This window comes from Musca domestica, unplaced genomic scaffold (assembly GCF_030504385.1).
Source record: "Musca domestica strain aabys unplaced genomic scaffold, Musca_domestica.polishedcontigs.V.1.1 222, whole genome shotgun sequence".
Lineage (NCBI taxonomy): Eukaryota > Metazoa > Arthropoda > Insecta > Diptera > Muscidae > Musca > Musca domestica.
In genome coordinates this window covers 815,702-830,326 of record NW_026712264.1, presented here as the reverse complement: position 1 = coordinate 830,326, position 14,625 = coordinate 815,702, and the positions used below count along the sequence as shown (strand labels likewise).

The window sequence follows — 14,625 nt, the reverse complement described above, 5'->3', positions numbered from 1 at the left end:
AAATTAACATCCAATTGCATTCAGACTTGGTACATCCCAATATTTCCATCAACACAAGATCTGTTATGAGATGGAAGAGATCGGACCATTTCTTCTGGTACCTGTCCCAAATAGGGTTCAGTATTTTGAAGCGAAATAAGCATCCAACTCTCCTGAAATTTCACACATACAGACATTTTTGCTAATACAAGATCTGTTGTAAACACAAAGGGTCACAGTTTTCAATACTTTTATCTGTCATGACTTGCGAAACAAGTCAGCAATTCTTTACAACTTGCTATATCTAATGAGATATCAAAAATGTCAATCGACACAACATACCATAAATTTTTCATTGTTTTTATTTATTTCTCTATCGATCCTTTACCTGTTACATTTTATCATATATAATCCTATTTTGTCCCTTTCTTCATTTCAGATCTGTTGTAAGAGGGATTCTCTTAATAATAATTTTGAAAATAAATAATATGTCCTAAATGTAAACATGTATTTTTCATTTATTTATGTTTTAAATAAAGATTTTTAATGAAATTTGTGAACGACTTGTTGTTTCTATACTCAAAAATGTTTTTTTTTTGCGGAAATCATAATAAGCGCTTAATTATTTCTAAAATTATTTGCATTTTAAACTATGCATAGGCAACGATAGGGAAATGTTTAATTCATTTTTCGTGGGCGCCTAAAAATATGCTTTGAGTATTTGTTGCAAACTGATAGTATAAACTTACTTGGAGAACAATATGGCAACATTGCATTAAATATGCCCACCCTTGAAAAGGCAGATTTTGTGGTGTTTTACAATTTGCCGTAACAGGTGCCCAGAATTGAAGAGCAGGGCTATTTTGACACATTGTAAAATTAAAATTGAAATATCTTAGCAGATACTTAACCGATTTTCAAGATTTTTTCATTAACGTTGAGATTAAATATTGTAGATTTGTACCATATTAACAAATATTTGAAGGGGTCTTGTTTTGTGGCAGAAAATTACCATTATATATGAAGTTAAACCTGTAATTTACAACACGTTTATCACTAAAATCTCATTTATGTATTTCGGCAACCAAATGGGGCGAAGTTGTGATGAGGTTTTTACACAAAAGTGGCATATCATACATGCAATTTTTGCCAACATGTTTTGGAAGACAAGAGGTAATTTCCTCATTTCTACAGGTGAATAGATCAAAATTTGGTGTAGGTGGCCACAAAAAGCTATGGTAATTTACAAATGGAATTTTTATTTACTTATTTTTTCAATTTTGAATTCCCGATTTCTTTTTATCTAAAATACGTATTCACAAATTCAAATGCTAGAATTTTGGCTCAGACTATTGAATATATGTACAGAAAGGAGACAGTACTGCACTTAGAATTATTCACCATTTAAAGATTAATAAAGATGAGAAAAATATATCTGGGTGTATCAAAGCATATATCGACAAAATGCAGTTCCAAGGCCTAACTAGCAAAAAACTTACTTTTCCATATCAAATGAGAATGTTTGATAAATAACCGCTTCGGATGTGACTCTAGCGCTAGGAACCCCAAATTACATACGTCCTTGGAAGCAGATAGAACTAACATTTTTAACAAAAACATTATGGTGGTGGTTCCAGAAAAAAGTTTTTCGTGATGGAATTCAAGTGGGATAGTGTGATGTCGTTATATTTGACTGGAAAACCACAAGTGGCTATCGTTAGAGCACTCCAGCAATCAAATGTAAATAAATCTTTTGTGTCTCGTACCATTACAAGTTACCGTGATATTAGTAGCGTAGCCCGACGTTAAGGAAGTGGACGGAAGAAAACATCAGCAGAAATGGTTCGAAAAGTAAAGAAGCGACTTGATCGTAAACCGCGTCGCATTGGCCGAAAAAGGGCTCGTCAGCTGAACATATCGGAATATTCCAATCGGCAAATATTGAAAAAATGAGCTCGGGGTAAAGCCATTGAAATTACAAAAGTGCAAGAACTTACACCGAAACAAAAAGAAAATAGACGCAAAAGAGCTAAGGAGTTGCTTCGATTGGCCGAAATTGTGAACTGCCGAATTTTGTTTTCTCAGATGAGAAAACATTCGTTGTCCAGCAGTTTGTAAACAAACAAAATAATCGTGTTTACATGCCAAAGAGGTCAGGTCAAAATGTGCACCTTCGGTTTGCCACCAAGCGCCGGCCATGGTGATGGTGTGGGCCACAATAACAGCCGATGGTCGCTCTGCGCTCGTATTAATCGACCATGGCATCAGAATTAATGCCGAATCCATTGGACTATAGTGTCTGGAGTATTTTGGAAACCAAGATTGGCACTAAAAATACCTAAGTATCAATAACCTCAAGCAAGCCCTTCGCCTGGAATGGGCCAAAATACCGCAGAGCAACATTAGGGCAGCGTGTGACGGTTTTATTGGCCGTTTAAAGACCATAATTCAGGCCAACGGCGAACAATTCGAACAAATCTAAACTTATTCTAAAATTCGATGCTATTTCCGACGTTTTTTATTTATTCAATAAAATTTAAAAAAAATTAAAATTTATGGCGTCTGACTTTGTTGCAGTTTTTTTTAACTCACCCTATATATGATGAGTCTTTAAGTAAGGACCTCCGAAAATAAATTTTGTAAAACATCTAACATCATTTAACAAAATGTAAAACTTATGGCGACTGACTTTGTTGCAGTTTTTTTAACTCACCCTGTATATTATGAGTCTTTAAGTAAGGACCTCCGAAAATAAATTTTGTAAAACATCTAACATCATTTAAAAAAATGTAAAACTTATGGCGTCTGACTTTGTTGCAGTTTTTTAACTCACCCTGTATATTGTGAGTCTTTAAGTAAGGACCTCCGAAAATAAATTTTGTAAACATCTAACATCATTTAAAAAAATGTAAAACTTATGGCGTCTGACTTTGTTGCAGTTTTTTTAACTCACCCTGTATATGATGAGTATAAGGACCTCCGAAAATAAATTTTGTACAACATCTACCGTAACTTCAGCTGTTATTATTGCCAATATCCTCCACTTCAATTTTTGTAAACAAAAATTCGTTAGATATGGCCCGATAACGTAATGGCCACTCTTTGCTCATTTTCGAAGAAAAATCGCCCTCCACACCCTAACATGAGAAGATATAGAGCTAAAATTTCTATCAATATCTCCAGAAGCTCTCTGAACAATTTTTTATTCATAATTTTTATCTATATGACATTCAGCTCGATTTTATAGCTGGATATTTAAAAGCCATATAAAATAGAATTTTAAAAATTAAAAAAAAAATATTTAAGCAATCTATCTCATTTTTGACCATTGGAACTCCTTAGCACATTGTGACCTTTTGTGTGGAAACTGTCTTCTAATTCCCTTCCATTATGTTATTTTGCGAAGAATATAATCTGTCACTTCTAGATATAATGTATATTTTCACATTTTTAAAAATTTAATCAAGTCCCAACTGCTTTTCCAAGGTTATACACATTCGCCAATTTATCTTATAAAACAATACAATTGGTCCATTAACTGTCTACATTTAAGATAACTTTAATATTTTCTCCACATATTGGCGAAAAGTTGACAAAAATCGCTCAAGTAGTTCTAGAGATATTTCATTTTGAATACGACATGTCCACAAATACACTTACTAATTACTTCTGTTTGCCTAGTATACAAAAAATCACCCAGTAAAGTATTGGTCTGCCGAAAAATGATGTTTGTGTGCAGTCTATTAACACGGTATAAAAAATAAAAGCGTACTTTAAGGCAAACATATTTTTACTAGTTCCTCAAAGTATGCTCCGTTTTTATAAGGAATAAATATCTCAAATGAAAATAAATTTTCAGATTGCCACTGACTGCAACCCAGACTTGACAATCAAGCTTGAGGTGAAAATTGATACGGAATTGCATATATATATATATATATATATATATATATATATATATATATATATATATATATATATATATATATATATATATATATATTGGCGGTCTTTGAGAGAATAGATATATTGTCTTGAGAATAGATATATTGTTTTTTTTTCATGTGTTCAAATAAATATTTATAATTTTCAATCGTAGTTTCAATAAAATATATTTAGGGTTCCAAAGGTATGTAAAATATACATGGTGAGACAACAAACTCCAACAAAGTCAAACGCCATACTCTTTACATTTTTTTTAATTTATTGAATGAAAGCAAAAAATGTCGGAAATACCATTGTAACCATTCTTGGGTGGCGCGTTCTGAGTGAGATGGTGCTGAGTCCTATTGGAATGTCTAAGGTCTGCGGCCAAAATGTTTGCGTACCCAAGGCCGAACAGCTTCTAACCACAAAAAAAAAAAAAAAGAAATTCAATCACAGGTTTTTTTATAGAGCTGCTCTATAGTCAACTGACATTCTAGACAGGAGACTCAATAAAAGTCTTCTAAAAAGAGAAAATCTTCTAAGGGTCTTCTCTTCTTTATATTGAAGACCCTAAAAATTTCGTTTGCTTACTGGAGACCTTTAGAATGTGTTCTATCTGTCAAAGACCCCCAGAAGACCTTTTGTCTGTGAAAGATTTCCAAAAGGATTTTTCTATGTGGAAAACCTCCAGAAGAACTGCAAAGGTCTTAACTCTGTAGAAAGTTCTGGAAGGAGACATCTGGGAATTTTATACAAGATTTTCTGTCTATACAAGCTTTCTTGTAGGAAAGGTCTTACGTCTTCAGAAGGACTCTAACAAAACTTTTTCCTCCAGAAGATCCCTTTAAGGTTTTAATTATACAAAAGAGCTATAAAGAATCGCATGTGTACGGAGACCTTCTAGTAAATATAATAATTTTTAAAGCTCTTCTATACGATTAAGGACTTAAAAGGCTTTCTGAAGGCAAATGTTCTGTTAGAGTTCTTCTGAAGACGTTAGATGGTGCTGAGTCCTGTTGGAATGTCTAAGGTCTGTGGCCAAAATGTTTGCGTACCCAAGGCTTTAATACACCCTTCAGAATATTTTCGCGATAATATTCGGCATGTATTCCGATGCCACGATCGATTAATACGAGCGAAGAGCGACCATCGGCTGTTATAGTGGCCTCTGGCCGGCGCTTGAGTTTTGGTGGCCAACCGAAGGTACAAATTTTCAGCCGACCTCTTTGGCAAGTAATCACGAGCGATGGTACGAGACCCAAAAGACACGCTTGAATTCCAACACGAATAACTTTTCTTCTAGAAGATTCTCACCAACATGCTTTCGTACGCTTGTAAACAATATAATGAGCTGTCATTGAAATAATTTTAACAGCTTTCGGACGGGTGGCTTAGAAATGACAGCAGTCTGAAATTGGTTGCAGTTTTTTTCATCTTACCCTGTAAAAACTATTCAGTAGATGAATGGTAATTCATTTGGTGAAATATATAGACATTTCTCAAAATATTTTTTAATGGAAATAAATCAAATAAAGAAAGTACATCCTTATTCCAGTCCCTTTACAGCTACTCAAATAAAACAACAACAACAACTTGTTTTTAATTAAATATATAATAATATAAATATTTGTTTATTATTACAAAATAATATAATAATGTTTGTATATGTATGTATGCTTGTATCCGTTACAATAATTCGATTCGATATAATATTCATAAATTTGTTCGCAAACACCAATTATTATAAAAAAAGGAATTAATAATATGAAATGAAAAAAAAAATAATAATAGAAATTAACATAAATATTCATATAAATGTACACAAGTATTAAAAATAATTATTATATTGATTTTTGCAGATAAATGGAGAGAGAACAGTAATTAAGTATTCTTTTTTCTGCAACAACATAAAAATAAGATTTTTTTTATAAAATTCACATTTAATTCTTTTTATTTTACAATTTAACAAGAATAAAATTAAAATTAAAAAAACGAAACGAAATGAAATGAAATAATATATATCATAACAAATATTAATTTAAAGAGAATTTTAAGGGAGCAGGTTTTCGTTAAACAGATATGAAAATTTGGCACACGCTTACGCTTCAAGGGCAAGCTAAAAATTGAAAGTGACAATAATATTTGATATTTTATTTTAAGGCTTTTTCCAAAGCAAACTATTTGATGAATAATATATTATTATTTTTTTTTAATATTTATAAATATTTCCTAAATTAAAAACTACTTTTGGATTTCGAATCCACAAGATTTTGTTAAACATTATTGTTGCTGCAGCTGTTGCTGTTGCTCCTGGTAATTGGCAATGATTTTTGCTGCATCATTCATAATTTTCGCCGTGGAACGCACCAAAAACATCAAATGACATTCATCGTAAACTGTCAATTCGACACGTGTACGCACAAGGCCATGCAGCACGGTGGCCCTCTCCAAATCCAACCAACGTTGTAGTGCTGTTTCACGTTCCTTTGTTGAACCGGTAAGTACCACATCCGAAGGACCCCACAGTATGTATTCGAGTACAGATTTCGATTTCGAAAGAGATTCGGAGCGATCTTGCTTCAGAATATCCGCAACAATGGGTGTCATTTTGGTTGTGGGCAACATCTCGGTTAGAGCTGCGTGGGCACATTTGCACAAAGTGCCCATGGGTTCATCTTCGTCTTGTTGAGTACTAGAAGCGATGGAAAGAGAAAAGCAAAAGTTAATATTGACGGTTAAGAGGGATTTAAAAAAAAGGCGGTTCTTTTTTCTGGCGTTCGGAAAAAGTCTTAAATAGTCTTAATGGAAGCCGTTTGGAAGACCCACACATTTTCCATAGAAAGGTCATCTTTGATAGGGAAAAGTATTCTATAGACAAATTTCCCTTTGGAAATAGTCTAAAAACCTAGTATATGCCATTTAAAGGCAGAAACCCTTCGAGACATCATCTTTAGACTACAAAGTGTCATGTATAGACAGAGAACCCTATAGAAGCAATTTACAGGTAGAGGACCTTCAGAAAACAAAAAAAGTAAAAAAGCAGTTTAGTTCGGGTCGAACTTTTAATACCCTCCACCACTGAGAAGGAACTTGAAAAATTAAAAAAAAAAAATCCGAAAACTATCACTTATATGAAAACCGTTTTATGGGGACTATACGAAGACGTGAATCTGCATTCGAAATTTTTTGTCATAGGTTGTAGTACACATTAAGATCTTCCAATACGATATTTGAAAAGATTCCGGTGAATAATGTTGCTGAAGTCATCAAAATACCGACTATCTGGAGGTACTGTTATATGGGGGCTATACGATGACGTGGACTTGAAAACACAAATTTTTGTCATAGGCTGTAGTACCCATTACGAACTTTAAATATGAAATTTGAAATAATTCTTGTAAATAATGTCGCTACAATTATGAAAAAACCGAATATCAGGAGGTCCGTTACATGGGGGATATCATAAATATTTCGAGGAGTTACAAACGGAATGACAAAGCTAATATACCCTCCATAGAATGGTGGAGGGTATAAAAAGACAGAAATTCTCGAGAAAACAGAAGATCTTCTGGGGGTCTTCAGTAAGCAGGGCTTTTAGAGACCGAACAGCTTCAAAAAAAAAAAAAAAAAAAAAAAAAAAAAAAACAAAAAAAAGAAATTCAATGACAGACATTCTTGACAGAAGACTCAATAAAAGTCTTCTAAAAAGAGTAAATATCCCAAGGGTCTTCTCTTCTTTATATTGAAGACCCTAAACATTTCGTTGGCTTACTGGAGACCTTTAGAATGTATTCTATCTGTCAAAGACCCCCAGAAGACCTTTTGCCTGTGAAAGATTTCAAAAAGGATTTTTCTATATGGAAAATCTCCAGAAGAACTGCAAAGGTCTCAACTCTGTAGAAAGGAGACATCTGAAATTGTTATAGAAGATTTTCTGTCCATACAAAACCTCTAGTAGGAATTCTCCTCTGAAAGGTCTTACATCTTCAGAAGGACTCTAACAAATTTTTTTCCTCCAGAAGATCCCTTTAAGGTTTTAATTCTACAAAAGAGCTATAAAGAATCGGAGACCTTCTAGTAAATATAATAATTTTTAAAGCTCTTCTATACAATTAAGGTTTTAAAAGGCTTTCTGAAGGCAAATGTTCTGTTAGAGTTCTTCTGAAGACGGCAGGCCTATCAGAGGAATTCTATGAAATTAGATACATTTAGAGGGCTATTTACGAGAAAAAAAATAAAATATGTATAAGGTTGTCGCCTCCCAAAACTCCTTTAGAAGGTTTTAATTCTAAAGAAGAACCCCGAAAGGTCATCTGTTTTAATAAGTATTCTGAAATGTATTTTAAAAAGGATTCTGTCTACGAAATACCTTGAGTCGACCTTGGGTTTCCAGAGCAATTCTTAAAGTATTTACTTCAGAAAAACTCTAAAAGTCTTTTGTCTCCAGAGGACCTCTTAGAGGATTTAACTATAGAAACACTCTTAAAAGTCTATCGTCTACAAACGATGTTTTGCAAGTAGTCTATCCACCCATAAGACCCGCAGATCGGTGTTTTATAAGTAGCCTAAATTCAGCAATTGTTTCATAATTTACTGGATTTTTCCTGTTATAATGTGGCAAAGCGTTATTTGTATAATAAAGGTGTCCAACAAAATCCGGAATCAATACTCACCCCTGTAATACACATAAACGCGCCTGGGCATCTTTGTTGTCATACTCCTTGGAAAGCACCACATTCGACAAACTCAAAGGCATCTCTTCGACAGCTTTGACTTGCAAATGTTTCATACCATTGATAAGTTGTAGCATAATGAAAGCCACCTCTCGGGTCATGACATCATCGAAGGCTGGCATGCCATTGCTGCCGTTGCCAGCTGAATTGTGTTCTTGTTGCTGTTGTTCGGGCAATTTCAAACTCACATCACCACCACCACCAATTTCTTCATTGAGTGTGCTTAGATTTTGAATGGACAAGCCATTTCTCATGTTGTTGTTGCTGCCGTTAACAACACCTCCAACATCTTTCAATATTGTCAGATTAGGTATTGAACCACGGAAATTGAAATTACTCTTATCCAAGACATGGGATTTACCCTTGAGTATGGCTCCTATCGACTGCAATGTATCCAACTGCAGACGTGGCAATACCGAGATTGTGGCCTGTAGCAATGTCATCTCTGTGCTTGGCATTAATGGCAAATGATAACTGGGCACAACATCACAAAATTCGGTAATGGGATTTAGAGCACCCGATACACCACCGGACAGTTGACTTAATTCACCGCCTACTCCAGCCAATTGATTGCAATCGGCCGAGAGTGCCAATGTCACTGGTGCTGTTGTCCATAGAGCAGCATGGAATGCTTTTTTGCCAACCACAAAAGCTTGGGCTCCCTCCAGTATGGTGAAATCTTCAAAACGCAAATTTATGGCATTGGCAAGTGGTCTCAGGGCTGGTGGTATAATGGGAGTTTGTTGGAGCTGAAAAAAAAAGAAAGAAGGAATGATGTTTGTTATTGGATATCTATAGGAAACAATAGAGGTAGTGTATATTATTTGAAATATATACGACTGGAGAAAAGAGTGGAAATCAAGTAGCATTAAAAACTGTCGTTTCAGATTATTTTTGCGACACTATCTATATTATTCTATAGAATGTTTCATGACATAAATCTTTATAAACAGAAACATGCCTTTGGATAACTCGACCGATGGGAGCCATTTACTGGAACTGTCCAGAACATAAATATTCCTTAAGTTCTCATAAAGCTACAATCAGAAGATACGTTTATCGGCATTTTAAAAGTTTACATGACAAAGAAAGCAAAAAGGGTGGGGCAGGCAAGGTCCATCTACCACATATTTTGATTTTTTGTTTAAATTCCCTGGGGAACATTTTTGTAAACTTTGGGGAACATTTTGTATTTCTTTGAAATTATGCTTTGTAAGAGAATTTTACATAAACTCAAATGAACTGCGGATAGCTCAAGGGATAGAAGGATAAAATGCTTTTTGGAATTCATTTGTAGGTGGAAGACTTTTTAAAGTTTTTCTTTAGTATTAAGACCTACAATATGTTATCTGGAGGCAGAAGATCGTTTCGAGGTTTTTCATTTCACAGAACACCTTCCTGATTATATATCAGAGGCCTTATTAAGAGAGATAATCTTTTAGAGCTATTTAATAGCTTTTAAACCTTTGCAGGGACATCTGGAAGCAAAATTTAAATCTATTCTCTAGAATTAAGACATTAAAGGGGTATTCTAAAGGCAAAAGATCTGTTAGAGTTATTTTTTTGTAGACGGAAGACCTTTCAGATAGCTTCTATAAAATAAAATCCTTTGAGAAGGATTCATTAGATAGTGACTTTTTAGGGTCTCCTGCTGAGAGAGGATTTTACAAAACATTAAAAAAATTAAGGTTTTTTATAATTCTTTTGAAGATGAGGTCTTCAATAAAGAATATTCTGTTTACAAATCGTCCGTAGGCACGAGGCCTTTTGGAAGTCTTCGATAGACAGAAGACATTTTAGAATACAATCTATATTGCTCCTGTAGACAGATGAAACCTTTGGGATTTTCTACAGAAATACGCAGTTTTCGATGTATCGAAGAGCTTCTAAAGACAGAATATCTTCTAAATAGAAGATATTAGAGAACTTTTATAGGTCTTCTGTCTGAAAGTTTTGTTAACTATGGAGAACTTCTTTTCGGAGAACTTGTGTCGATAAAAGATTTCTGGAGGGTCCTCTGCATGTAGGGCGTGTAAGACCACTTGAAGTTTTACTGTCCATAAATGTTCATCCGTTAGATATGGGACTTTTAGACAACTTCAAAAATATCTTTTGTCTGTAGCATACTTCTATCTGTCAAAGAGGTCTTTTCCATGGAAAATATGTAGGCCTTCTACCAAAAGGACTTCCAAAGAGTCTACCATCCATTTTGGTCCTCTAGAAGAAATTCGATCTATTGATCAGTTAAACGTTAGAATACCTCATTCCTCCTTTTAATTGCAACTTGACAAACAATATTAATTTTTGATTTGTTTCCATCGCTTCCAGTATTCAACAAATCGAAGATGAACCCATGAGAATTTTGTGTAAATGTGCTTATGCTGCTCTAAACGCGATGTTACCCAGAGCTACAACCTTATGATGGAGTTTATATCAATCCAAGCCTAACTACCAAATATTAATCGGCATGTAATAATTTGGGATTTTTACAATAATTCCAAGAAAAGGTTAGTATATATATAAAATTAAAGTCATATGTAAAGCTACATTTTCTAGATGTTAAGCATTTGTATAACATACTTTAAGGCGCCTTGAACATTGTTATCCGCAAGAAAACGCTTTATGGGATAGTATACATTAATATATTCATAGTATAAGTGTAATATAAATATTTTACATATAGAGTTTCGTTTTAATTTAAAAATCATAGGGCGCTCTTACAAGCCTACTACAAAAAACGTTATAAATAATATTAAAATATTAAAAGACCATTTTACATATGACTCTAACACGATGTGGAAACTGGCCTTAAATGAGATTGACCTTTGAACCTTTAGTGAAATTTCCAAATGTATTCTCACCTGTTCTAAAACTTGTGCCAATGCCTCATGATTGGCTCCCACAACAGCTGAATAGTTGTCCTCGATGGTTTTGTGGACAACACTGCGACCTTTGCGCATGCGCAAACGATTTGTAGCTTTAACTCTGGTTTTCATGCCCTGTAACAAAAACAATGAAAAATTTTTAATTATTTATTTTCCACACAATCAAAATCGTCTCCAACTCACCGATGGTATACCCCAAACACTGTCATTTATATCGGCTGAGATATCACCGCCCGCTTCGCTGCCATAATAACTGTAGGGTGAATAAATATCCAAATCACCCATTTCACTGCCACAATATGAAGCTGAAATCATGCGGGGAATGTTCGCTGGAAAAACAATAAAAACCAGAAAAAAATCATGAAATCCATTAATCTCTGTGGAAAAGTTGTACAAATCTCAACTACTCACCCAAACTATTGTTGAGGCCATAAGTCCTCACCGGTCCATATTCACTGCGTGTATAACTGGCCACAGATATGGTATCCAATTGGAGATTTTCCCGCCGTCTTGCCTGCATTAGGCGCTGGGAGGCCTGCAAATCCGCCGACCTGGCCGGGGGCGGTGGTGGCGATGATGGGCTCTTAACCATTTCATACATATTCTCATAGTCCCTCTTATCCTTGAGATAATTATCAATGGTACTGTTGATTTTACGTACCGTATCCTTAAGGCTATTCGTACGACTGTCACTCTTGATCGAACAAGTATCGGATGCGTTGTTATTGTTATTGCTGTTGGAGTTGTTAGTCTGTTGTGTTGTTTCGAATATTTCCAATTTATTGGACATTGTTGGTTTCGCTTCGTTCTTCTTGCGTTCGAAGGTACTGGTGCGACTGCTGCCACCACCACCATTGTTCGTTGTTGGTGGCTTACCTTCATGACGTGAGGCGGCGGCGATGCCACCCAATTGTGGACTTTGTATATTTTTAATGGCATTTTGTTGCTGTTTGTTGTTATTTGTAATGATTGGTGTTGTTGTTGCTGCATTGTTAGAACCATTGGGATTTGTGGAATGTTGTTGATCCGCAGATACATTTTCACCATTTGACGAGCAAATTGAGAGAGTATCAGCGTTTTCCTTGTTGTTGTTGTTAGTACTGCTGTTGTTTCCATTGGGCTGTTGATTTATTCCAATATGACGTTTACGTGCCAATTCCAATTGGGCCTCACGTTCACGCATACTGGCCGTACGTTCAGGTTTGCGTGGAGCTATTGATGAACGAATTTCGCCTGTAAGATGAGAGAAGAGAAATTTTATTTTTTTTTTTGAAATTATTTTTGATTTATTAAAATCTATATTTTGACTGTTCTCTGTGGGAAGTACTACTAAAATCAGTGAAACAATATACTCCATCCAAGCACCAGATGCAATATTGACCCAGATATTGGGATATACGAAAATGGAGAAAACGAGCACCAATTTCTTCTCAATTGTAATAATAATTTTTATACAAAATTTTGACCTTTATTGGAGAATGAGCGAGAACCATCCTCCAGATGCATTAAATGATATATAAAATATATTCATTTAAAGAATTTTGAACTTTATTGGGTTAGACACGGAAAAAGTGGACCGATATAGAGATCGGAGGAAAATCGGTGGAATATTTCTCCTTAAGATTATTTAAAATGTTGACCCTTTATTGGTAGTTACACGAAGAAATATACTAGGTCTTGTTTATTTTCATACCTGCTCCAAAACTGGCAGAAATCTTAATGCGAAGTTTCAACCACATAACATGGTCCCAATGTTTTCTATGAAATCTAGTAATTTTTGAAAGTTTTGAACATTTGTAAAGAAGGAGAGGAGTAAACGCAATTTCTCATCCTCGAATTCGATCTAAGTTTAATCAAAATTGAATTGGTGATGGCTAGAGCGACTCTGGAGTGGATTTTGCTCGTATCAAATTATACAGGGTTGTCCATATTCGACGGACCCATCTGGCAACGCCATAACTTTTGACAGAGATGTCACATCGCTTAATGACATACCGCGTTTGAAGCGTCAGTCCAAGCAGATTTTCACCATGAACCAATACACGCCACGCGAGCGCTCTGAAATTTACATTCAACAGATGAAGTCAATTGTGAAAACTCAACGTGCTTTTAAAACATTAAAAATGTGAGAAGTGCGCCTTCTAAGAACACCATTAAGCGTTTATGCGAAAAATTTTCGACTGGTAAGGCTCTTTCTAATCCGAAGAGGCCATATAAAAGTCGAAAAGCCATATAAAAACGCCGTTCTCAGCAGTTGGGCATGGCTCGGTCCATTTTACAACGGATTATTCGCATTGATTTGCATTTGTTCCCGTACAAAATTCAATTGACGCAAAGAATGTTGCCTGCGGACAAGCCTCGTCGATTGAGGGCTGGTATCCTCAAATTTGATATTGAGGTATCGGTTGGTACGTGAAATTGAGATATATGAGTGGTTTCGGATGGATATCACTGTTGCTGTCTTTGGTTGAGAAACGGAGCTGGATTTGGATACGCTTAATAAATTTGGTAATGGGGGATATTACAGAGCTGAAATCCTGAGATTTGAGATTATTGTCGCTGTCGTATCTGAAAAAGCGTAGTTTAACTGCACGAAAGAAAGATATGGGACCGTGAAATTTTACAATGTGATCCTTCCTGTTGTCTGTATTTGAGATATAGAACGGTCTTATGCGATAAAAAAATTACAAAATTTGGTACTGAGCGAATGTATAGAGCTGGAAAGCCGAAATTTGATACTGAGGTCTCCGTTGGGGTCTGGTGGTGGTTTTGTAAATGCTTACTATTATTGTTCGAAAAGTACAAAGTTGTATTAATATTGGATCACTGTTTATGTATAGGATGGAGAGATGTAGATTGTTCAGGATATAAGTACTAAATGTGATATTGAGGACACTGTTGGTTCCTATGGTTTACATACGGTACAGAAGCATTTTGGTGAGAATTTTCCAGAAAAAAAAAAACTTATTCGTGATGGAATTCAAGGATGATAGTGTGATTTCTTTACATTTGACTGGAAAAAAGCAAGTGGCTATCGTGAGAGCACTCCAGCATTTATATGTGAATAAATCATCTGTGTCTCGTACCATCGCTCGTTACCG

The 14,625-nt window shown here is 35.0% G+C and overlaps 1 protein-coding gene across 1 annotated transcript in view; it reads right to left on the bottom strand.

Annotated features, from left to right (window-relative positions):
* Positions 1 to 5,499: 5,499 nt before the first annotated feature.
* Positions 5,500 to 14,625, bottom strand: part of LOC101890026 (serine-rich adhesin for platelets) — a 53,340-nt gene continuing 44,214 nt past the window's right edge. Inside the window, exons 3-7 of the mRNA XM_059123103.1 lie at positions 11,936 to 12,757; positions 11,708 to 11,853; positions 11,501 to 11,638; positions 8,580 to 9,388; positions 5,500 to 6,598 (exon numbers count right to left, since the gene is read on the bottom strand). Of these exons, the coding sequence (XP_058979086.1) occupies positions 6,187 to 6,598; positions 8,580 to 9,388; positions 11,501 to 11,638; positions 11,708 to 11,853; positions 11,936 to 12,757 (2,327 nt within the window). The 3' untranslated portion in view covers positions 5,500 to 6,186. The remainder of the gene's footprint in view (positions 6,599 to 8,579; positions 9,389 to 11,500; positions 11,639 to 11,707; positions 11,854 to 11,935; positions 12,758 to 14,625) is intronic.